Source organism: Staurois parvus, unplaced genomic scaffold (assembly GCF_062004578.1).
Source record: "Staurois parvus isolate SC_StPar_1 unplaced genomic scaffold, SC_StPar_1.0 ptg000289l, whole genome shotgun sequence".
In the NCBI taxonomy this organism is placed as follows: Eukaryota; Metazoa; Chordata; class Amphibia; order Anura; family Ranidae; genus Staurois; species Staurois parvus.
Genome location: NW_028318085.1, coordinates 795,182 through 821,372, shown reverse-complemented (window position 1 = coordinate 821,372; position 26,191 = coordinate 795,182). Strand labels below are relative to the sequence as shown.

General features: G+C 44.2%; 1 protein-coding gene across 1 annotated transcript in view; it reads right to left on the bottom strand.

Moving 5' to 3' along the window:
- Positions 1-21,950, bottom strand: part of NDUFAB1 (NADH:ubiquinone oxidoreductase subunit AB1) — a 45,493-nt gene extending 23,543 nt beyond the window's left edge. The window contains exons 1-2 of the mRNA XM_089682417.1: positions 21,759-21,950; positions 6,973-7,095 (exon numbers count right to left, since the gene is read on the bottom strand). Of these exons, the coding sequence (XP_089538543.1) occupies positions 6,973-7,095; positions 21,759-21,905 (270 nt within the window). The 5' untranslated portion in view covers positions 21,906-21,950. The remainder of the gene's footprint in view (positions 1-6,972; positions 7,096-21,758) is intronic.
- Positions 21,951-26,191: the final 4,241 nt, after the last annotated feature.

Below are 26,191 nucleotides of genomic sequence, written 5' to 3'. Positions count from 1 at the left end.
TGAACAGGGTACAATGCACAAGCTCCGGCAAACTATTCCCCCAGCCCTGTATGGAGGTATGGACCTTCTGCCATGGGGATGGAGAAGGTAACAAATGGACTAGAAGTGCAGTGATGTCACCACACTTGTGCTCCAATGAGATCTACGAGTCACTCTGCTGTGATGGCAGATGGGACTTGTGGGCTTTCCTATCAGATCCCCGTGATTGGATGATGCAGGCGGAGCCATGCACATCTGCACTAATTTCAAAGCAAAAGCTGCAGCAAGAAGCACCTTGTAATTCAGGGAGATATGCGGGGCTACTTAAGGATGGGGGGGGGCTGGGAAATGTGATCTTGTTATATGTTACAACTTATACACAGGGGTAACATAAAACATGGTCAGAAAGATGGATTATGCTTTTAAACTTGGGTCGAAACGAGTACTATACACCTTCTATTCCTATATACGGTTCTGGTCAGTTAGGCTTCATTCACATGGACGTTTAGCAATGTTGGGAAGCCTAGTGGCAAAAATCTACTGAATCTTCTGGCTGGGATTGACAGCTGTGTGTGGACAGTGGGAGTCGATGAACCCTGTACAGTGGGAGTCGATGAACCCTGTACAGTGGGAGTCGATGAACCCTGTACAGTGGGAGTCGAACCCTGTACAGTGGGAGTCGAACCCTGTACAGTGGGAGTCGATGAACCCTGTACAGTGGGAGTCGAACCCTGTACAGTGGGAGTCGATGAACCCTGTACAGTGGGAGTCGATGAACCCTGTACAGTGGGAGTCGATGAACCCTGTACAGTGGGAGTCGATGAACCCTGTACAGTGGGAGTCGATGAACCCTGTACAGTGGGAGTCGATGAACCCTGTACAGTGGGAGTCGATGAACCCTGTACAGTGGGAGTCGATGAACCCTGTACAGTGGGAGTCGATGAACCCTGTACAGTGGGAGTCGATGAACCCTGTACAGTGGGAGTCGATGAACCCTGTACAGTGGGAGTCGATGAACCCTGTACAGTGGGAGTCGATGAACCCTGTACAGTGGGAGTCGATGAACCCTGTACAGTGGGAGTCGATGAACCCTGTACAGTGGGAGTCGATGAACCCTGTACAGTGGGAGTCGATGAACCCTGTACAGTGGGAGTCGATGAACCCTGTACAGTGGAATGACAGGCTGTCAGTGGCTTCAGCTATTCGCGCCAATGATTACTTGCAGCGACAGTGGCTGGACAATATCTGCGCACAGCTATCAATCCCAGCAGCAAGAATCAGATTTTTGCTGCTGGGATTAGCAGCATGCCTAAATTCCTGTGCGGAAGGAGCCTAATGCAGGCCATAGACAGTTCGTTTATCGGGCAAATTTTTGTCTGAAAGAATAATCGGTCGATATTCACACCGTTAGTGGGGCAATGTCGTCGGCTGATTCTTACTCATTTCTTTTATCAGTCATGCTGGAAAATTTACGAAAAACGGACGATTTTCGTAAGCATTGGTGGCAACAGAACGACCGACTTTTCGTTTTTCAGCCGAAAATTCGGACGATAAACGAACCGTCTATGGCCGGCATAGGATACCCTCAAAAAATATTAAGGTTTTGATCAGCGTGTACAATTATCTGTCCAACAGTCCCCTGTCAAAATTCAAAGACACAGTGAGGGAGATCACTGCATCAACCTCCTGGGTCAGATGAAAGGAAAAAAAAAAAAAAACCCTCAGTGTGTATGTACCCAGCTTTACAATTTTGCTAGCACTGTCTGGGTATATTAATTATCTGACTTTTATAGGATATCCTGTGAACCAGCTAAAGGAGTAATCAGAATACATTGTGTGTAGCTATATCAGTGTTCTGTAAAATGTGGGATAGGTACTACTGCTTCTACTACTCCCTCCCCATGCAGGGCAGTGCACAAAAGGCAAACAATCTAAGTACAGAACAAAATTCTGGCAGAATACACTTAATATGGCCATACAATAGAATTTCAGTCAAAATGTTCCACTTCACGAACGTTTATTCGATTTTCTAATCATTAATGTGGTCAAATCAACGTTTGCTTTCAACTGCAGTGACAGGAAATTTTGAAAAGCAGGAAGGAGAATTTTTTCAAATTAATTTCTAAACAAGTATGGAGTTCCCCCTGCTGTCATTCAAATCCCGTGACGAGGGAGCAGGGGGAGGGCTGAGCCTTGCGGTCTGTGTCTATAGAAGCAGACAGCAGAGCTCAGAAGGTTTGCTACAATAAGAATCAGCTTCTCGTGGTGCAAGAAGAGGAGGAGCCAGGAGCGCCTGCAAGAGACCCTGAGAAGAGGAGGATCTGGACCGCTCTGTGCAATTCAATTGCACACAGTAAGTATAACATGTTTGTAATTTTAAAGAAGAAAAAAAAAAAAAAGGAGCTTTTACAGGATAAGTTCACTGTAAAATTATTATTATACAGGATTTATATAGCGCTAACAGTTTGCTCAGCGCTTTACAATATAACGGGAGACAATACAGCAACAATACAGTTCAATACAAGAGTGTTAGGAGGGCCTGATCCTGGGAGCTTACAATCTAAGAGGGAGGGGCTGGTGGTACAAAAGGTAATAACTGTGGGGGATGAACTGATAGAAGAAATAGAGGTTTTGGTTATCAGCTGAAGGCAGGATAGGCTTACCTGAAGAGATAATTTTCAGAGATCGCCTAAAAGTGGGCAGAGTAGGTGAGTCTGATAAGACTGGGGTAGAAAGTTCCAGAGCATGGGGGAGGCTCTGGAGAAGTCCTGGAGACTAGCGTGGGAGGAGGAGACAAGGGAGCTAGGCAGCAGGAGGACGCGCAAGGAGCGGAGAGGACGGTTTGGGTGATATTTGGAGACAAGATTGGTGATGTAATTTGGGGCAGAGTTATAAATGGCTTTATACGTTATTGTTAATGTTTTGAATTTTATTTATTGGGCAATGGGAAGCCAGTGGAGGGATTGGCAGAGAGGGATGGCAGACATGGAATGGTTAGTAAGGTGGATGAGTCTGGCAGCAGCATTCAGGATAGACTGAAGAGGGGATAGCCTGCGATTAGGTAGGCCAACGAGGAGGGAGTTACAATAGTCATTGCGAGAGATAACAAGGGAGTGAATAAGTTGCTTAGTGGTTTCAGTGGTTAAAAATGGGCTTATCTTGGAGATGTTGAAATCTACAAGATTTGGACAGTGATTGGATTTGGGGCTGAAAGGACAGATGGGAGTCTAGGATTACACCTAGTACCCTGGCATGAGGGGACCGGCTGATGGTTGTAATATTAATCTTGATGGAGAAGTCAGGGGAGGGGGCACGGGCTGGAGGGAATAGTATGAGCTCTGTTTTGGAAAGATTTAGTTTGAGGAAGTGGAGTTATATCCATGCTGATATGTCACTTAGTAGGTTATTAATGTGAGAGGAGACTAAAGGGGTGAGGTGAGGAGTAGAAAGAGATTTGTGTGTTATCAGCATAGAGATGGTACTTAAAGCCAAGGGAGTTTATCAAGTGACCAAGGGAGGAGGTGTAGATGGAGAAGAGAAGGGGTCCAAGGACAAAAATTTTTTTTGAGGAGGAGGGGATGGTCAACAGTATCAAAAGCCACAGAGAGGTCAAGTAGTAAGAGCATGGAGTAATGGCCATTGGTTTTAGCTGTTAGCAAATCATTAGTGAGTTTTAGTAGGGCAGTTTCAGTGGAGTGGAGTGAGCGAAAGTCAGACTGTAAGGGGCCAAGAAGGTTGTGGTCTGTGAGGTAGGAGATCAAGCGACTGTAGACTAAGCGTTCTAGGAGTTTAGAGGTAAACTGGAGCAGGGAGATGGGTCTTAAGTTGTTCAGGTTGGTGGGGTCCAGTGAGGGCTTTTTAAGTATGGGGGTGATCAGCGCATACTTTAGAATAGAGGAGAAGGTGTTAGTAGAGAGGGAGAGATTGAAGATGTGAGTGAGGGAGCATAGGATAGAAGAAGAGAGTGACCATAGTTGAGAGGGGACAGGATTAGGGGGGCAGGTGGTGAGACGGGCTTCTGAGAAAACTTTAGAGACCTCTTCAGTTAGCAAGGTCAAAAGAGGAAAGTGTTGAGGGAGGTTTAGTATACAGTATGCTAAGTGGGATAGATGTCTGTGCAGTGGAGATGCCCCCACAAATTGCATCAATCTATTTTAAATGATTGGTAACCTTGTGAGTTACCGGGTGGGGGTGGTGGAGAAAGTAAAGAGTTAAAAGTAGAGAAGAGACGACGAGGACTGGATGACAAGCTATTAATAAGAGTGACAAAGTAGGCTTGTTTGGCAGCATGAAGGGAGGAATTGTATTTCAAGAAAGATTTATATAGGGTGAAGGCTTGCTGGGATTTGGTTTTACGCCACAATCGCTCCAGTGCACAGCTATGTCTCTTAAAATTTCCGGTATTGTCAGTCTGCCAAGGTTGTAATGGTCGGGGCCTGAAACTTCATGTAGTTAGAGGAGCAAGTGAGTCTAGTGTGGATGAAAGCGAACGGTTGTAGACAGCAGTGGCCAAGTCAGGGCAGGACAGGGGAGAGATTCTGTCATAGAGGTGGTCAGTTGCAAAGTAGAAAACAGAAGGGGTAAAGTTTCTGCGGGTGATTGTTTGCTGCTTGGAGGGATAGGTGAAGGTGATGAGATTGTGATCAGAGAGGAAAGGGGGTATTTGTAAGGTTGTAGGGAGTGCAAAGATGGGAGAAAACAAGGTCTAATGTATTCCCATCAGAGTGAGTGGAGGACTGTGTCCATTGTGTTAAGGCAAAAGATAAGGTTAGGTTGAAGAGTTGGGATGTAGCCGGGTTGTTAACATTAATGGGGATATTAAAATCACCAAGAATGATAGTGGGTATTTCAAAAGGAGAGGTAGCCAGGCAGAGAAGACAAGAAAGCGCAACACCGGTCAAGGAGGACGATAGATCACTGCAATCCTCAGAGAAATAGGAGAAAACAGCCGAATGCAGTGAGTCTCGAAAGAAGAGAAGGATAGAGAGGGAGGGGTAGGAAGGACCTGAAAGGTGCTCAGTGGGGATAGAAGCAAACCAACTCCAACTCCTCTCCGACCATTGGGTCTGCGCAAGTGAGTCCAGTGGAGGCCTCCATGGGAAAGTGCTGTGGGAGAAGCAGACTCTGATGCTTGAAGTCAGGTTTCTGTAATTGCTAGTAGGTTAAGGGAGCGGGAGACAAAAAGGTCATGGACAGAGGTGAGCTTGTTACAGACAGAGCGGGCATTCCAGAGTGCAAGAGTGAAAAAGGGAGGGTGGTTTTTAGGAGCAGGGGGATTGATATTAAATTGAGTGGATTGCGGCTATTCCTGGAGGAAGGAGGGTGCCTGATGTGGGGGTGAGATACTGGAGAACCAGGGTTCGGGGAGATATTAGGAGGGTGAGGAAAGTAAGATGGGAGCGGGATGTAAATGAGTGCACATGCCTTCCTGTCCTGGTATTTGGGTTAGCAGGTGGGATTGACAGGAGGTGATGAGAGCAGTAGTATGGAGATGGCAGACGTGAGGGTGATATGTATAAGCTTTGGGGTGGAGCAGAGGGATAAAGAAATTAGATTTTGAGAACAAAGTATACAGATATGAAAAGGAGGCGCAGAGGGGGCATATTAAAAGGTCGATAGAGGGGGAATCAGACTTGTTAGAGATGTTTCCCAGGTTGTTTTGCTTGAAGTCCATCCAGAGTACAGTAGAGTTCTTTGTTGTATCTTCTTGCTGCTTTAGTTATCCTGCTGTGTTCAACTGCTGCTTCGCACTCCACCAGAAAATGCACTCAAGCCGGAAAATGCCCTGTAACTGTGCCCCCCATCTGTGACTTGCCCATTGCTTTTTTTTTTTTTTTGTAAAGCATTGAACCAATGATCAGCAGAGTATGTGCAGAAAGTTTTACACTGACTGAAAGACTGATTGAACTACCACAGCACCGTGGTAGTTCATTGAGAACTACAAGCCCACATCTGAAAAGGATGTTGGCACTTGTAGTTCATGAATTCACAGAACTCTGAATGAATGACACGGCCGAGTGGACGGAACCCTGCACACTCACGCCGTTTTCAAAAAGTGACAACAGGTACAGGGAACTTCTCCCCTTACTGCTGTCACAGGGAGAGGGCAGGGGGTGCAGCAGTGGGAACATGTACCCTGTTCCCAAAGGTGAACTTGTCCTTGTGCTTCTGTGGGCTCTAGTGGTCATTGTCCAGAAGATTGATCGAAATGATACAGTGTTTTGGGAGCTGGCAAGCTGGTTGTCATGAGAAGGAAATTAAGTGATGTTGTTTTGGATGCGGTCACTTACTGACCACAGCTGTTGTGATCTACCAGTGAGCCTTTATATAATGTGAGAATACGTGCACATAGAAGCAAGACACTGGCACATAAATGCAGTTTGCCAACTTCCTAAAATTCTGTTTTATTGAGGAACTACCAGTAACATTTATAGGTCTCATGATGCAGGCAAAGCATATACATTGATTGGGTGAAAAGTCCACTGGGTTTCTGCGTGTTCTTCCATCCGTGTTGATATCTTCCAATCATTGTCCCGAAAACGACTCATTCCCTTTTATGGGGGTTGTTTACGTTAAAAGATACTTTTCTTCTAATGAGTCACCTAGGGTGAGACTCTGGATGAAGGCGCCATCTTAATTATCATTGTTCTGTCAACTTATATCTGATTGTTTACTTAAGAGAGGAAGGAATTTAAAGAGAAGGAAGCAGAAAGTAGCAAGACTATAAAATTGTCATTTTACTGATCATCTAATAAAACGTGGACTGTCTATCACAATCCACTACAATGTATTACAAAAAAGCCAGTGGTGGGGAAAGGGCGGGTTTATGACTAGGGCTATGTGATCGGTGGTAAGACACCTACAGAAGTACCGTGGCAGTGTAACTAGAAGGTATACGTGGCAACTTTCAACAGTACAGGTGGCACATTTAGCCTATGACAGTGCTACACTGCCGACCAAAGCTTAGAAAGACTAGAAGAAAAGCAGGCTCACCTTTTCTGGGTCCACCTTATCGTACAGTTTCAATACATATAAAACTCGTTCTGCAATGCCTTCCAAGGTTAGGGGAGGCATATCGCTGTACTGACGACATGACTGAAATAAGTAACCGGAGACCTGAATAGAGACAAAAGTGTGAGAAAGAGAGGTAACTATGTATATTAACACACACAAAAAAAAAAGCAAGCCAACAGTTACCATAAAAAAAATGCTCCATACACTTTACTATGGCTCTGCTCCACAGACAAAGAGGCACCCAGATCTTACACCAGGCCATAACTGGCCATGTGTCAACCACTTGACCTCCAGAAGATTTGATCTCCTACAAGACAAGGGCATGTTTTGCTATTCAGCACTACACTACAGTACTTTAACTGGCAATTGCACAGTCATGCAAAACTGTACCCAAATGAAATGCATATAATTTTTTTCACACATACAGATGTTTCTTTTGGTAGTATTTGTTCACAACTGGATTTTTTATTATATAAAAAGAAAAAAAGATCGAACATTTTGAATTTCCTCCTAGATTGTAAGCTTGAAAGAGCAGGGCCCTCGAACCCCTCGTGTATTGTATTGTTACTGTATTGTGTCATGTTCTGTCCCCCACTATAATGTACAGCGCTGAGCAAACCTTTTGGCGCTATATAAATACTGTATAATAATTTAAAAAAGGCGATATTTTCTATTTTCTGTTATAAAACATATTCAATTTAAAAAAAAATAAAAATTCTTCATAGAATTTAGGCCAAAGGAACTCTGCTACATGTCTTTGGTTAAAAAAAAAAAAAAAGAAAAAAAAAAAAAAAAGCCCAATAAGTGTATAGTAACTGGTTTGTGCCAAAGTTATGGCATCTACAAACTATGGTATATATACTGGAATTTCTGCAGCTATGGCACTATACTGGTAATGGAACTGATCAGTGACTTATATTGGGACTGTGTTGGTGTGGCGGGCAATCTGGTGCTTGCTGACACTGGCTGGGAGGTACACCAACACTGATACAGTGATCAGTGCTAGTATTGAACAGTCACTGTACTAACGACACTTGATTAGAAGGGGTTAACATTTAGTGGCAAAGGCTGACTGTGTGCCTAACAAGTGTAAAGTGTGTGATATGTCTGCTTTTACTAAGAGATTTGGCTGTTGTGTGCAGAGCTCTGTGTTGTTTGTAAACACAGAGCTCTATGCTGTGATTAGATACAGCCGATCAGCAGGTTCTGGACATAATTGACCGAGACCTGCTGACAAAATCCCACTGTGTCCAAATGCAGTGCGGGGCAGCAGGGGGCATGCACGCCCCAAACCCAGAAGCAGGCTCGGAACATTTATTTAAAGCAAAGTTACGCCCAATAATGGAAGCTCCACCTATTTGCCACCTCCACTGAGGCATTTGGTACCTTTTGGAGGGGGGGGGGGGGGGGGGGAGCAGGTACCTTGCTTTGAGCAGCGAACTGAGCCGGAAGTTTGGCTCCCCTCCTTCCCCCCGCAGCCCTCTGGGACATTTCAGTGGACTGCGGCCCATTCTCAAAGCGCAACGCGATTCGCGCATGCACAGTAGGAGCCAGCTGAGAAGCTGCAAGGCTTCACTGCCAGTTTCCCTTAGTGAAGATGGTGGCACCAGCACCCGACAGCCAATTGAAGAATCGGCTTGGCTGAGGACAGCACTGGATCCCTGGACAGACAAGTGCCCAAATATTAAAAGTCAGCAGCTACAGTATTCAGCCCCAGGCCAATTCTGACACTTCTCACATACATGCACAAATCAGAAAATCAGTGGGGGTTTTTTTTTACTAGAAAATTACTTAAAACCCTCAAATATGATATATTTTTAAGATGAAGCCCTAAGGAATAAAATGTAGAGTGTTGCATATTATTATGTGATATGATATTTGCACAGTGGTTTAGCAAGAGCAAAAAAATGGCCCACCATATATGTGCTATTGTTCCTTCTGTAGTGACTTTTGAAATTATGTATCAAAAACATGACGTTATTTCAACAACAACCCAACCTAGCCGCCCGTTAAGGGTTAACTTGTCTTGGTTGAAAATTCAAAGGACCCTCCAGTTAAGAAATGTAAATAATGGGTGAAGTGAGCTTTTTCCAAGACAATAGACTGTTTGACTGTCAACAGGTAGTTTAAGACCGGACAATTGTAAGGTTTAAATTGGAGACTGTGGAAATAGCTAAAGTGTGGGATGTCAACAAATACTGTTTATATATTGGGGTTGAGTGGAAGACGTCTACAAAAGTTAAATAGACAGCCAAATAGGACTTCGACCTTCAAATATTAAGTCATAACACATGAACAATAATGAGACGGAAAATCAACTGGTTGAAAGTTTGCCCAGAACCTTGCAGAGTGTGATGAACCAACAAACCTCTCGAACTATCACAATATGCTATTATCCACTAAGGTGGAAAGTATAAATGGCTGTTTACCCTGACTCCAACACAATAGCCAGGTAAACAGAGGGTCTTTCCTACCCATGGGAATGTTTGGTTCTAAAACAAAAAGGTTAAATTCAGGACATATAAGGCTAAGATTGGATATATCTACCCACAGAGATATTACCAAAAAGCATAGTATCAATGGATGTTATAAAGAATATGTTTCACACACCACAAAATATTCAGCAGAACGGGGATTGTATATCACTAACTTGAGTATTGAGATGAGGAAAAGTAAGATATATTGTGAATTAGCATCAGTTGTATGTTGTATCAGAAAACAAATGCTTTCCCACAAGTTTGTATCTCAGGGAAATGAATAACCGAATATACACATATATTCCTATTTAGAACATTATAGCTATGATCACCTATATATCTGGATAAGACGTATATTTAATACCTGAAATCACCTTGAGTTCCACCCGAGGTGTGAGTCATCATCAATACTCAAATTGTCCTATGGTACATGACTGCCATCTGGCGGACAGGTGAGAAATAGCTTATGTACATACATTTCTCAACCAGCCAATCAAAAAGCCTGGTGGGAGGGTCTCTTTGAAGAATAGTTTAAATGGTATAAAAACCCATGCACCTCATGTAGAAAAAAAAAGCTCATTAAAAAAAAAACCTCATTGAAAAGGGAACAACTGACTGAAGAACCTGACTGAAAACTGACTGAAGATATCTGAAGAGGCTGAAATCCATCTCTGCTGTCTATCAACTCTTCCATCCTTTCAAACTTTTAAAAACATTCTCCTAAACTTCTAAAATCTCTGTACCTCTAACTTCCTATATTTTCCTGCACTATAGAACTATATCTCACTTTCCCCTGTGGTCATCATTCTGAAGGCGTTCCATTGCCAGCTGGATCCACTGGGAGGTGTCATATTCCTAGATCTGGGTGTGGTGAGACTGTCCATTTAATTTTGTATTGAATATTTTCTCTGTGTGTAGAGTAACAAGAATTACCTTAGAGTAAGAACAGCTGTATTGGGTGTTATATATATATATATATATATATAGATAGAGGGATCCCGTATTACTGTTAGATATTGTTGGTGTCATATTACAAATTTTTCATATTTTATAAATTATTAAAAATTCGTAATTAGAGTATAATTTATCAGAGAATATCTTCTTCCAATCCTATGGCCACGTTTTGTGAGAAAATAACCTCTGAGATACTCTAAATTAGTTATTAATAAATTTAATTTTTAATCATCATTTAGAAGATTGTGATATTGTTTCCCATTATTTAGAAACATTATATTGTGTATGATATTGGTAGGGTATATCTTTGATCGTGTGTACCAGTATTCATTCATCACCAGTCTTTTGCGTTTTGTGTTAATATATATATAATTTTTGTACATAAATAAATTTTTATATTTATCTATTATAAGGCAAATTTTGTGTGTATGGTACGAAATCATACTGGCTAAAAGAATTCAAGGTATAATAATAAGTGGTGATCAAATTATCAAGGTGTCCAAATTATTGGTTTACTAAATATTTGCCGTATTTTAACGGCTGGAGGCACTGTAATATTTCATCTAAGGGAAAGGGACACCGCCCTTTATAAGTACAATAAATCCTTACATAAACCACCACACTTCCATTCCACACCCCCTCTAACATAAGGCCCCACATGTACACGGGACCTTTCTGAACGATGGAAACTGACTGCTGGAAAACGTAGGTTAAAAACATCTGTTGCATAACGCGTTTATGTGTGCTTGCATTTAGAAGCGTTTTTTAAAAATAAGCACAGGAGATGCACAGAATGCACTGAAAAGTGGTAAACTAACTATTTCAGACTGTTTCAGAGAAATACAGAGAGTAGAAGCAGAGACAGCAGTATGTGTTGAGATTAGCTTAGGTGTGATTTGCTCATTAACATTTCTTTTGTTTCCAAGGGTGGGAAAGGTGTCTGGTGGAGGGAGTCATTAAGGCCACCTGGCAGGGGGTCTTCATGAGGAATTTGAGGTGTGAATGGTCATTAGCATATCTTGAAAACGCTTTGCATGCATTTTTCATGATGAAAAAAGGCTCTGGACAGTATTGGGTTAAAAGTTACATTTTTGCTAACCCAATTGCTACCCCTTTTGTATAATGAAATGAAAACGAGAAGCGCACCAACCTTGCGCATTACCTCAGTAACCAAAATTTATTAATTGTAAAAAATATACTCACAAACAGCGAATAAAATCAGGCATGAGGAAGAAGGGACCCCCTTCGAAACGCGTCAGCTGTACTGAACACCCACTCCCCTGATGGGACTCATGTTATCTTCAAGTCCCTGTGAGGACTTACATGCCTGATTTTATTCGCTGTTTGTGAGTATATTTTTTACAATTAATAAATTTTGGTTACTGAGGTAATGCGCAAGGTTGGTGCGCTTCTCGTTTTCATTTCATTCTGCAGTGTTGATTGGGCTTCCCTAGCCTTGTTTTGGAGCCGCACAGCCCTTTATGCATTGGTGGACGATCCCTCCAGGCCTGGTTCCATCTGTTCGCCACCTGTCTGAGCCCTAGAGCGCAGGAGAATTCATCTTTGATTTACCCCTTTTGTATGTTTGATTGGTAAAACCGCATAATATCAAGTTGGATAGTATTTGGATTAGAACTTAACATTTGTATCCTGGGATAAATGAGTCTCTTGTAGAAACAAGTCAATGGAATGTTGATGAATTTCCCTAAGTATCAATGCTTTTTAGTTGGATAGTTCAATCCTTTCACATATATGTCTAGAAATTACTCATTCATTCCTGCTACTTTCTCTTTCTCCATCTACAGTCATGGCCGAAATTGTTGGCACCCTTGATATTTTTCCTGAAAATCAAGTATTTCACACAAAAAAGGTATTGCATTAACACATGTTTTGCTATACACATGTTTATTCCCTTTGTATGTATTGGAACAAATATAAAACAGAGGCAGAAAAGCAAATATGACATAATGTCACACAAAACCCCAAAAATGGGCTGGACAAAAGTATTGGCACCCTTAACTTAATATTTGGTTGCACACCCTTTGGAAAACATAACTGAAATCAGTCGCTTCCTATAACCATCAATAAGCTTCTGACACCTCTCACCCGGAATTTTGGACCACTCTTCCTTTGCAAACAGCTCCAGGTCTCTCTTATTGGAAGGACACCTTTTCCCAACAGCAATTTTAAGATCTCTCCACAGGTGTTCAATGGGATTTAGATCTGGGCTCATTGCTGGCCACTTCAGAACTCTCCAGCGCTTCTTTGCCATCCATTTCTGAGTGCTTTTTGACGTATGTTTGGGGTCATTGTCCTGCTGGAAGACCCAGGATCTTGGACGCAAACCCAGCTTTCTGACACTGGGCCCTACAGTGCGACCCAAAATCCTTTGGTAATCCTCAGATTTCATGATGCCTTGCACACAGTCAAGGCACCCAGTGCCAGAGGCAGCAAAACAACCCCAAAACATCATTGAACCTCCACCATATTTTACCGTAGGTACTGTGTTTTGTTCTTTGTAGGCCTCATTCCGTTTTCGGTAAACAGTAGAATGATGTGCTTTACCGAAAAGCTCTATCTTGGTCTCATCTGTCCACAAGACGTTTTCCCAGAAGGCTTTTGGCTTACTCAAGTGCATTTTGGCAAACTGTAGTCTTGCTTTTTTATGTCTCTGTGTCAGCAGTGGGGTCCTCCTGGGTCTCCTGCCATAGCGTTTCATTTCATTTAAATGTCGACGGATAGTTCGCGCTGACACTGATGCTCCCTGAGCCTGCAGGACAGCTTGAATGTCTTTGGAACATGTTTGGGGCTGCTTATCCACCATCCGGACTATTCTGCGTTGCAATCTTTCATCAATTTTCCTCATCCGTCCACGACCAGGGAGATTAGCTACAGTGCCATGGGTTGCAAACTTCTTGATAATGTTGCGCACTGTGGACAAAGGCAAATCTAGTTCTCTGGAGATGGACTTGTAACCTTGAGATTGTTGATATTTTGCCACAATTTTGGTTCTCAGGTCCTCAGACAGTTCTCGTCTCCTCTTTCTGTTGTCCATGCTTAGTGTGGCACAGACAGACACACAATGCAAAGGTTAAGTGAACGTCTCTCCTTTTTATCTGCTTTCAGGTGTGATTTCTATATTGCCCACACCTGTTACTTGCCCCAGGTGAGTTTACAGGAGCATCACATGCTTGTAACATTCTTATTTATCCGCAGTTGTGAAAGGGTGCCAATACTTTTGTCCAGCCCATTTTTGGAGGTTTGTGTGACATTATGTCGAATTTGCTTTCTTTCCTCCCTTTTTTTGTTTTGTCCCAATACACACAAAGGGAATAAACATGTGTATAGCAAAACATGTGTTAATGCAATACGTTTCGTGAGAAATACATGATTTCCTGGAGAAATATCAAGGGTGCCAACAATTTCGGCCATGACTGTATATATCAACTCAAAGGAGTATAGATACGTAAATTTTGGAACAGAAAGCAGATTTCCTCAGTGACTTTTACATCCCATCTCCCCTCATTTTCTCCTCCCTTACCCCCCTCCGCTCTCTACTCCTAAAACCCTTTGGCCCATATCCCAACCCTGGAATCAGTTGTGGTTTAATCCCACTATCGGTTCCTCTTCGGGGTGAGACTCAGATCACATACACCTGTCCGAACCACTATCTCCAATTCTTAAAAAAACAGTGTAGTATTAACCTCTCGTCTACAGGGCACTTGTACCCCCTTCCTGCCCAGGCCAATTTTCAGCTTTCAGCACTGCCGCACTTTGAATGACAATTGCACGGTCATGTGACACTGTACCCATATGAAATTTGTAGCATTTTTTTTCACACAAATAGAACTTTCTTTTGGTGGTATTAATAGCCACTGGGTGTTTTATTTTTGGGCTATTATAATAGAAACTGTGTGCTGATGAGGCTGCACTGATGGGCACTGATAAGGTGGCACAGATAGGCAGCACAGGTGGGCAGCACTGCAGGGCACAGGTAGGTGGCACTGCAGGGCACTGATCATCAGTGCCATGATGATCACTTCTCTGACAATTGCCGGTTGTCGGCAGTACTTTACAGCGTGAGGAAAGTGCAGCCGATGACTGGCAACTTCATGTACCGGTGATCTGCTGTGTCATTGGACACAACGGATTACGTGGTAAAAGGCCGCTGTGATTGGTTGTTTACCGTATTCCGTGATCAAGTTTACCGTATCGCGTGATCAAGCTGTGTCTGTAGTATACAACGATCAAGGGCTGTACCAGGTGCGTGTCGCTGGGGGCGTGTTCTGGAATGACATTCATGGACGTCATCCCAAAACCAGACAACCGTGCTGTAGCCGTCCTTCGGCTATAGAGTGGTTGGGAACTGGTTAAGCCTCTCAATGCCCTGCTTTAATTTTAAAAAATGGCTCTCTTTCTTCCTTCTATTTCCTCATTCTCTTCAATCTCCCTCCATCCTACCCTCATACCTTGTATAGAACACCTATTTCCTCTCCCCATCAGCCAGTCACCCAGGCAAAAAGAGAGAGGAAAGAAAAAAAACAAAAGGAAACATGCCTATTACTTACAACCTTTCTATCCTACTCTCTATTTAGAGACGAATTGCAACATTTTTTCCTAACTCTGCACTCTCCTTGGCCCCTTCAGATCACCCCGGAATATCTATTGTTTGTAAATCTAGTCTTTTCGCAGGCCTTTAGATCTTCTGGAAATCTCAGCCTTGCCGATTGTCCATCTTTCCACCCAATCAGGCATACTGGAAAACTATGATCGGACGTTCTTTTTTGCGCATGAGGTCCAATAATGGTTTCAAAGCTCTTCTTCTGGCCAATGTCTCTGGTGCTATGTTAACAAAAATTTGCAGACTTGCTTCTCCATGTCTTACTGCTAAAATTCCCCGTAACTTTTTCCAGATATCAACTTTGTCTTCATAATAATGAAATTGCACAATTATTTGAACGAACTTGTAGTAAAGACCCTCACAGACGTGGCCTCATTTCATACCTGTACTCTCTCCTTACAACCCCGTCCGAAGCTTCCCTACCTTCTTACGCATGGAAATGGGATTTGGACCTGGGCCACGAAATTGATCCCTCAGACTGGGACCGTATTTGGTCTACCACCAAGGGGTCATCGCAGAATATTGTGGCTTTGGAGACCAACTACAAAGTCTTAACCCGTTGGTACTTAGTACCAGCGAGAATAGCTAAATATACCCCTAACTATTCTTCAGCATGCTTCAGAGGTTGCGTAGACCCGGGCACTTTCTTCCATACATGGTGGGAGTGCCCAACCGTCAGGATCTTCTGGACGGAAATATTCAAAATGCTCTCCTTATTAAGTACGAAAAACCTCCATCCTAACCCGCTAACAGCGTTACTTAACCTACCACCACCCGAAGTCACGAAACTACAATTTAAGCTTCTATTACAGGTTACTACAGCTGCCAAACAGGTCATTGCCAAATCGTGGAAGTCTACGTTGCTTAACATTACCGCGGTCCAGAACAAGGTAACCCAGGCGATGATCCATGCTAAAGTAGAAGCCACAATCTTGAATACTATCCCCAATTTTAGGATGATTTGGGACCCATGGGTAGAACATTTTCTACCTTCTAAATTTGATGAAAATCTTCTCACCCCGTAACCAGCACTCCTAAATATTCTGGTACCCTCCCCTTTACTCTTACAGCTCCCCTCTCTTTCCTTTTTCTCTTCACTTGCGGAGTCGCATACCTTTCCCCAGTTTTCTCCCACCTACACATTCCCCGCCTAATATTGTTCTCCAGTTCTTCCCTGTTACCGTTCTGAGGTTTATGGTTAATACTGCATTCCCAAGAAAATTCACTGTATAAGTATTGTGTATTGTATACTTTGTTTTATCTATGTTACCCCTCCCTACGAACAAAATAAAACATTTTGAACAAGAAATTGCACAATGACATCTCCGGGAGCATCTGGTACCACTCCCTGGGGCTGCTTAATCCAATGCACTTTATTCTCAATTGTTCTGTCACTGGTCTACCTATTATCGGATTGAATATTTTTCTAATTTCGCCCCTCAGGTCTTCTCCTGACATTACTTCTGGCAAGCTCCGAATCCTCAAATTGTTTCTTCTATCTCTCTTTTCTCTTGATCTTCTAATCTGTTTGCCAACTTCCTTACTGCCTGCGCATTTCTTCCACCTGCGCTTCCAGCTTAATAATCAAGTGAGCGTGTTTCTCTAATTTTTCCTCCTTTTTTTTCAACTCGAGACAGGACTTGTGCCAGGTCATTTTGTAATACAGCCATTTCATTCTTTATGGATGCTCTAATTTTGCAAACATCTTTGCAATTTCCGTTTTTGTGGGTATTTGCAAACTTGTTCCTTGTTCTATTTTTCCAGAGGCTATTTTACTTTCCATGTTTATAGATTCTTTAATCTGGTTCAAATTAGTACTCCTAATGACAGTCTGGATTGATCGCTGTTAATTCCCAGCTCATGTCTTCCCCTTGCCTTGCTCCCTGCTGTCTCTCAGGGCTATGACCCTCTGGACTTTTCTCCTGTGGGGGCATATATTTCCTTATTGTACTTGATTGAGAATTTTTTGTTCCTCCACCTTTGACATATCTACTCATATCGTTGCATGTTTTCCCTTCAACTCTTTGGCTACAAGTCAAAATGATATTTTCCAAATTATACCAATTTTAAATCTCCGTACAGGTGTTCTCTTTTTTTATACAAGGTACATCACACCAAAGAAATTTAGCCTCTTGCTCCTTTTCTTCTAATCCCACTGGGTGTCCTCTCTCCTTTTAATTCCTTTCCTTAGCTTTAATAATCCCAAAGACTTCCCCAAGGCCTCCTGGAAAGTCTTTTACATCCACTCCCCTTAAACACAGTTGATACGTTTGATATAAATCAGGTAATTTCACCGCTACCCACAGCAACTCAGCATCACAGTCTGTGAGGGGGCTCACATTTATTCCTCTTCTCCAGTCTGGAGTCTTGCTGCAGGGGCGGTCACCTTAACTCACCAGGAGTCGCTGGTGGTATAGAGGGGTCACCCTCTGTGGGTATCTGGGCTCCAGATGTCCTGTGTCCTACATCACCTCCTCCTCCGTAGCTCACCAGCTACGATCACCGCTAGACCAGAGGAGAAAATCGCTTTCACTCTGTCAGCCCACACCACGCAAGAAGCACCGATCGGAAGACAGGTAAGGGGGGAGGGGGGGGGGGGGGTTCATGAGTCTTTGACCATTATTACACTGCAAGCATTGAGAGCTCCTGACACTAGTATCCTACCAGGCCCATGTTCCGCTATCTCTACATTTTTTAATCACTTTTATTGCTATCAGAATGAATAAACATATTACCTTTTGATAGCAGATGCAATGACAGGTACTCTTTACTGAGAGATTTGGGGTCTATTAGACCCCACATCTCTCTACTGGCCTCCAAATCATCTGATCACACCAAGATCGGTTTGATCAAAGGCTTGTTCAAGCCTGTAATGGATTTTTTACACAAGACTGAAACCAAAAGTGACAAAATCCTTGTTGCTTCCGGTTTCTAACGTTGCACAGTGGGAGGAACAACATCCATTCCTCTCACTGCATCCTAGGAACCGGATGCCGCCGGTTGCATCTTTACCAGGCTCTCCCGTTGGATCAGTGGTATCCCTGTCCGCTGCCCATAAAAGTAATCCAGTGGCTTCTTAGCTGCTAGGATTACTCTTGCACTGAAGGGGATCACCGACCCCCCCAAAAAAAGAAAAAGATCTCAATCACTGCTGCAGCGATCGTATCCAATCCAGCGACGTAGCAGTACATAGCTAGACAGGAGGCCCAACTCTGGGCAAATAAACAAAATGGTCCCTTGCAGTGGGGCTATGCCCACACTCGAAGGGTTAACTGCTTGTTCATGTTTAGGGGAATAAAAGGAGATATACTTACCCATCTCCCAGCAGTTAGACTGGTCCCCGTAATGTCTGCACCCCGGCAATCCACCAGTCTGGGGTCTTGATTTCATCCCATACCCTCTGTGCATGAAGACGCAGAGGACAGTCCACCGCTGGATTGTGAGGAAGCACCTACCGAAGTGGGAGTGGAGGATCAGGTAAGTAAAACGGTTTCTTTTGGAGCCTGGAAAACGAGCCATTAATCCTTGCAATGCAAACACAGCCCCACTGCAAGGGATCATTTTTTTTATCTGCCCGGAGTTAGGCTTTAATTTATAAGTTCACCTTTGGAATATGTTACACGTTCCACCCGTTTTTAGGGTGGAACATGTAACACGTTCCCATAGCTGCAGCTGCGCCCACCGCCTCCTCTCCCTCTGACAGATAGTACGGGGTGAAGTTTCCCCGTACTGTCAGATTTAAAAACGGCGCGGCAGTGCGGGGCTCTGACCACACGACCACGTCAGAGTTCTGTGAATGAGTGCCTACAAGTCCCAACAGCCTTAGTGGCTGTCAGCTAGTAGTTTTCAATGAACTACCAAGGTGCTGTGGAGCGCCGTGGTAGTTCATTGAAGATTCCTGTCGGTATAACTGCTTGACCATACATGCCATACAGCAAGCAGATATTCTGACAGGTCTGCCGGAGACCTGCATAGCATCAGAGATCTACTGATCGCTGGTGTAATTCTTTCCAGCTCCTTTGAACAAAAATAATAAATGCACATTTTTTTTTTACCTACAAACAAATGTGCATTATTTTTGTCCAAAAGCTGAACTTATCCTTTAAGGCCTCGTGCACTGGGATGTAAAACAGCTCCTGTGTACTGAAGTGTGAAATTCCTGGTGCTTTCCTGCGCCTGGGGAGCCGCACATGCCGTGTACAGCAGCCAGTACATGTGAATGGCTGTATGAGTGCCTAAATGGCTGAGTGCTGCTTCTGCATCAGAGCTTACCCACGCATGTGCATACAGCATGTCTCTTTAAACACCAAAAAAAAAAAAAACATGGGAGAAAAGCCATGTGCGGGTAAATGCTGATGCAGAAGCAGTTTTTACCCGTGTACAACCCTTCACTTGTACTGGCGGCTGTATGTGGCTCTCTGGGTGCAGGAAAGTTCTGGAGATTTCACACTTCAGGACACAAGAGCTGCTAAAAGTCTGTGTGCATGAGGACTTACCTGATCCTCCAGTAGATGGCACTCCAGTAGTGGACTCTCCCTTGGCATTGTCACATCCAATGAAGGGCTATGGTCCCCGCATTAGTCTTCATGTCGTCAGGACATTAGAGACCAGAGTGCAAGGACCAGGCTAGCAGTACGGAGGAGCCTGCGGGAGCAGAGGACCAGGTAAGTAAGACTGCTGTACCAGTGAGCTGTTAGCCTTTGTAGCGGGAGGACTTTCAGTTTTCCTCTGAAGGATAAAAGTACAGCAGCCATGTGCCTGGCTCACCGTAGAAGCCACTACAAGGAAGTATGGACTTTTCTGGAAAGGCTGTTTAGATTTGTAAGCACACATGACAGGTGCACTTTACCATCACCTAAAAGAGGGGAGCACATCCTGGACCTCAGTCACCAGCTATGGCCTCCATTTACACAGAGTGTCAGATTTGCCTCGTAGACAGGTACAGTCTTTGGGTGCTGCGGGGTAGGCCTTTCCACCAGGACCTGCGAAGAAAAGGTCCAAATACACTGTTTGGCCCCGTTGGCCCAGACGAGGTCTGGTGTGCTGCCCAGAACATGGATAGGGCCACCCACTGATCTAAGGTAAGTAGAAGAGGTGTGATCAGGATGGGGGGCGGGGCGTTTGGATTATTATTTCAGGTACTTATATAGCGTTGTCAATTTACACAGCACTTTACATATATATTGTACATTCACATCAGTCCCTAACCCTCAAGGGGTGTACAGTCTAAGGTCCCTAACTCACATTCATACATACACATACTAGGGACAATTTATACAGGAGCCAATTAACCTACCAGCATGTCTTTGGAGTGTGGGAGGAAACACACACAGGTACAGGGAGAACATGCAAACTCCAGGCAGGTGGTGCCAGGGTTGGGATTCGAACCAACGACCCTAGTACTGCCAGGCGGAAGTGCTAACCATTTAGCCACTGTGGATTAAATCAATGAAACGTTTATTTCACCTACAGGGCAGGGGTGGCCAACATTTTGAAGAGCGAGGGCCACATAAGTGATTTGGTAACTGGTCACGGGCCACAAAGTAATGAAATGGTTCAGAATTTTTTTTTTTTTTCCCTTTGAATAGCACAATGAACATTTTCCTCCTGCAGACGTTGAATGCTGGCGGGAGGGTAAGAAGCCATCTTTCAATGGTTGCAGGAGGAAAATGAAAAGGATCAGTTCCTCTATATGAGTGTGCATATATGTAAAACAGAACGTGACAGGGAGGCCGCATGGGTCCCCTGGAGCTTGGGACGGGCTGACGATACACCAGTGGTTGTGAGAGGGGAGTAGCTGGTAAAAACACATCTCAACTATGGGGTTTTACAGACCCAGCCCCCCCAAAATGTAAACAATCCCTTACTGTCCTGAGGCTACTATAAAGCTGTTTTCACACTGACGTGCTGCGGTTTACCCGCACCACAGGTGAAGTTGAGTGCACCTGCAGTTTTCCTGAAGATTAGCTGCGTTTTGCCATAGACCTTGTGTCAATCATATCTTGTGGGTGTGGTGCACTTGCCAAAAGCCCAGATCGCGATCATTGGGTAGCCGCTCCTGGGCATGCACTTCCCTGATCTGAGGTCACGGGCCACAAGTTCAGCACCTCGGCTATAGGGCTTGTTAACACCAGGTGTGGGATGCCAGCATGTGAAAAAGTGCATTTTCCCGCACAAAAATTCTGCCTTTAAGATGGAGCCCACATGCATCTAACAAATGTGTGTGTGCATTCCGCCAAATCACATGACACCATAGTAGCAGGCGTGGCGCTTGACCTTAACGGCCCATCCTAAAATGCAACACGCACAAACGCACATGCTCAGACACACACCAACGCACATGCGCAGACACACACACCAACGCACATGCGCAGACACACACACCAACGCACATGCGCAGACACACACACCAACGCACATGCGCAGACACACCTCGTGGTGTAAAGGAGCCCATAGAAGACTCTTAGTGCTTACTGCCTGCTGAAAATGCTACCTGCCTGGCTCAACATTTCCTGAGAGGACCAGGACACCCCAGAAGGACACCCCAGAGAGGTCACTAATGACAGCCTGAGTATTCCACAGTCCAGGGCCCAGAAAGCACAAGAACCAATCACATTCCACCTTGTTGCAGTCTGGCTTTAGTGATTGGTTGTTATGGGTTACTGCGCTCTGGAGAAAGCCTCCCCCCAGGTGACCCTCAGCCCGCACTGTACCTGTGTGTTGAGGAGCGGGGCCGGCTCTGCAGGTCTAGTCAGGGTGGAGCGCTGCCGGCACAGGGATCCGCTCACGGCCGCCACAGGACGCCGGGGGAGGGGGCGCAGCGCCGCGCGGACACACACACAGAGGGCACGGGACGCCATGGCTGACAGCGGCCTACCCACACTACACCGCGGGGAGACACGACCAACGAGACTTCCGGTAGGCGGGACAGAGCGGCCTCAGACCATAGAGAGGCGCCAGGAACTGCTAATAGGGAAGATAGATGTACCGCCGCCTAAAATTACTATAAAACCGAGCGGTACGGATAGCTTAAGAGTCCGTTCAGCCACTTCATTAAACGTGTGTTATTAAGGGATATTAGAAAAGGAAAGTATATCACCATCTTGGTACACCCACTTTATTTATCCTCCCACGCCATCTTGGTGCACCCAATGAGGACAGAGTGGAAGGTCACGAGCTTGTCACATGGCTGGGCGGTCTGAAAGCTTCTTATTATCCAGAGGTTTCCCATAGCAACCAATTACGTTGTAGCAGTCAGTTATTATAGGGTGTATTTGGCCACCATGGGCAACACAACCCTGTCTGCACTTACACAAGGCCATAGCCATACCCAGGGCGGCTGTTGGAAACCACAGGGCCCCTTACAGCCAACCTGATAGGCCCCCCCCCAAACCACAGGGCCCCATACAGCCACCCTAACAGACCCCCCCAAACAACAGGGCCCCCCATCCATGTTATTTTTCATCGCACATTTGGGTAATCATGGGTAGGGCAGCTGTTAGAAACCACGGGGTCCCTTACAGGACCCCCAAACCACAAGATCCCTTACAGGGCCCCCCAAACCACAAGATCCCTTACAGGGCCCCCCAAACCACAGGGTCCCTTACAGCCAACCTGACAGGGCCCTCCAAACCACAGGGTCCCTTACAGCCAAGGGGATTGGTTCCAGTAATTGCCCCGTTCATCCTTCCTACCCACATCTGATTCACCCAGCTGCCTTGGGCCCCCCTGCAGGGATGGGCGTGGTACAGGAGGACTGGTGGTACCCCATTATCCACGGCCCTGGCCATACCTCAGAGGTGTGGAAAATCAGTATTCCTGACAATAGCGGTGGAGAAAGTGCAGGGTGTAACTGGAATGTCCCTTTGGCATGTGTATGTTTTTTTTAACCACTTGCCCTCTGGAAGATTTAACCCCCCCCCAATTATGACCTTTTTTGCACATTTGCACAAACCCAGACACGTCCATCGGATTGCCAGACAGAGAAGCGTGATTGGTCACTCCAGAGAACATGTCTCTATTGCTCTAGAGTCCAGTGGCAGCATGCTTTACACCACTGCATCCAACGCTTTGCATTGCACTTGGTGATGTAAGACTTGGATGCAGCTGCTTGGCCATGGAAACCCATTCCATGAAGCTCTCTATGCCCTGTTGTTGGGCTTATCTGAAGGCCACACCAAGTTTGGAGGTTTTTAGCTATTGACTCTGCAGACAGTTGGTGACGTCTGCACTGACCCCGCTCTGTCATGTGACGTGGCCTACCACTTTGTGGCTGAGTTGCTGTTGTTCCCAGTTGCTTCCACTTTGTTATAATCCCACTAACAGCTTACCGTGGAATATTTAGTAGCCAGGAAATGTCACGGATGGACTTATTGCACAGGTGACAACCTATCACGGTACCACGCTTGGAGTCACTGAGCTCCTGAGAGCGACCCATTCTTTCACCAATGTTTATAGAAGCAGTTTGCATGCCTAGGGGCTGATTTTATACACCTATGGTTATGGAGGTGATTGGCACACCTGAATCCAATGATGTGGAGGGTGGGCCCAATACCTTTGGTAATAGTGTATATACCAGGGCTCTGCAACCTTTAAGACATAAAGAGCCACTTGGACCCGTTTCCGAGAGGGAAAAAAAGACTGGGAGCCGCAAAACCATTGCAACATTTAAAACAAATCCGACACTGCATATATTGCAAAAAGCGCTCTGGTCATGAAGGGGGTTTAAGGGCCCAGTAAGCAAAGGGTTAATCAGGGCCACAGTGTATTGTCATAATCACAATCATAGCCTTAGGTCAGTGGTGGGCAACCTTTATTTTCAACTGAGCCAAATCTCGCCAAAACCACGATTGAAATTTATTTTGAGAGCCACATTTTTAAAACTGAAAATACATCCCCCATATAGTAATTCATCCCCCATATAGTAATTCATCCCCCATAGTAATTCATCTCCCATATAGTAATTCATCCCCCATGGTAATTCGTCCCCCATATAGTAATTCATCCCCCTTATAGTAATTCATCCCCCATAGTAATTCATTCCCCATATTGTGTCAATTCACTTACCTTTGCTCCGCGCGTTCCTCTCGCCGTGTTCCCGCGCCGTTCCGGTCTTCAGGGCGGATTGTGAGAGGAGAGGAGTTCGTCACGCTGCCCCGCCTACATCCTGACAGCCAATGTTTGCCACGCTCTGCGGGCCGGATTAAAAGGTCCGCCGGGCCGTAGTTTGCCCATTGCTGGGCTAGCTGCAGAGTCCTGACTTTTGGGGCAGCCGCCCGAGAGGAGGGAGGGGAGCGGGCGCCTGGCACACAGAAGAGCCGCATTAAAATGTGTAAATAGCCGCGGCTTGCCGACCACTGAGCTACGGCAACCCTATTGCCTGTCACCTGGTGGGCAGTGTGCTCCGGAGCCGCAGCAAAGGTGAAAAAGAGCCGCATGCGGCTCTGGAGCTGCGGGTTGCCAACACCCGGTATATACAGTATAGTTCATAAAGCAGAAATATATAAAAAAACAACCGTATTGTCCAATGTAAGTGTCCCACACACCAACCAATCTTCGTGCAATCTTCAGTCAATATATTAATTAAATTCCTCTTTATTCGAATGACTTTTTTCAACATAAACACCACCTTATCCTTTACCACACCTCATGTGTATCGCCTCAGCTTATACCATGGACCTCACTGCAAAAGGAGGGTCAGTTGCTCTTTTATATTAGAGACCATGATCTTCTTCAGTATTCACATGGTCATTACCGAGCGCCCGGGAATAGATGGGAAGAAAATAAACATCCAATAGTGTAGATTGCTAGTTTATTTCCATAAGAAAGTTAAAATTTCACCCACGTTAAAACGTTCATAGAGGCATGTTACAGGTTAGCATACTCGACTTTCCAAAATGGCTTCTAAGCTACGCCCAGCGTGGTGAGGTCACTGCCCGCTGACACAATGCGCCCCAGTCGGATTTCTCAAAGGCTCAGGCTAGTCAACAACACCATGGTCCTATATATCTACTGCGTCCAGATTGACTTGGCAGCCTTTTACCACACCGCCATCTTTGTGGAGACCACATGCTGCACCCAAACTAACATCTAACCAAAGATAATCATGAGGCAAGAAATAAGGGCATTTCTAATCAGAACGTCAGAGACATTCCCTAGTATTTATGGCAAATGAACAAAGGTGAAATGTCATCTGATTAAGAGCTGAATAAGCAATGCACTAATAGTTTAAAATGCCATAAAAACATATTTAAAAATGGCATACATATATATATATATATATATATATATATATATATATATATATATATATATATATATATATATCACAGTAAATAAACGTAAAATATAAACTCACGAGCAATTAAATATAAAATAAGACAAAAGATATTGCTAAAAAAACCTAATGGATATATGGCGTATGCGCTTTCATTACATAAAAAAAATAATATATACACACATATAAAAAAAAATATATTATATAGGAATAAATAATATCCTATTCCTAGAAATATACTGTATATATGACAATACATATATAAACAAAAATCATTTTAATAGAAGAATGAATATGTATATATTGTGGAAAGAGGAAATATAAAAATTTGCAGAATAAAAAGAAAAGGAAAGTAAAAAAATGACAGAAAAATCTGGAATTACTAATAAAACAGTTCAAAACAAACTCTATATGGAGTCCTCTAAGGGACAAAACTTTATTTTTATGACTCCACCAGGATTCCCTTTGGCTCAATTTTTTTTTTATAAAATTGCCTCCCCTCCAGTCTCTCTCCACGTTCTCCAGTGCCCAAAACGCCATTTGGCTAGGGTTGCAATTGTGCATCAATTTAAAGTGTTTTAAAATACTCAGTTTCTCATAATCTTTTTTTAATGTTCTTTATATGTTCCTGAATTCTTGTTGTAAGATTTCTCGATGTTTGACCTACATATTGAAATCCAGTTACATTTGATCATATACACTACCTCCTTCCGAAGCACAGCATATAAAATCTTTAATTCTCATTTTTCACCCCTGGCCGTCACTTTAAAACTCTTTCCTGCCTCTCTGGATTCACCTTTGATGTCTTACATGCTTAACATTTCTGACAGGCTGTGACTCCTTCGATTCCAGAGAAATCAAAGGTCACAG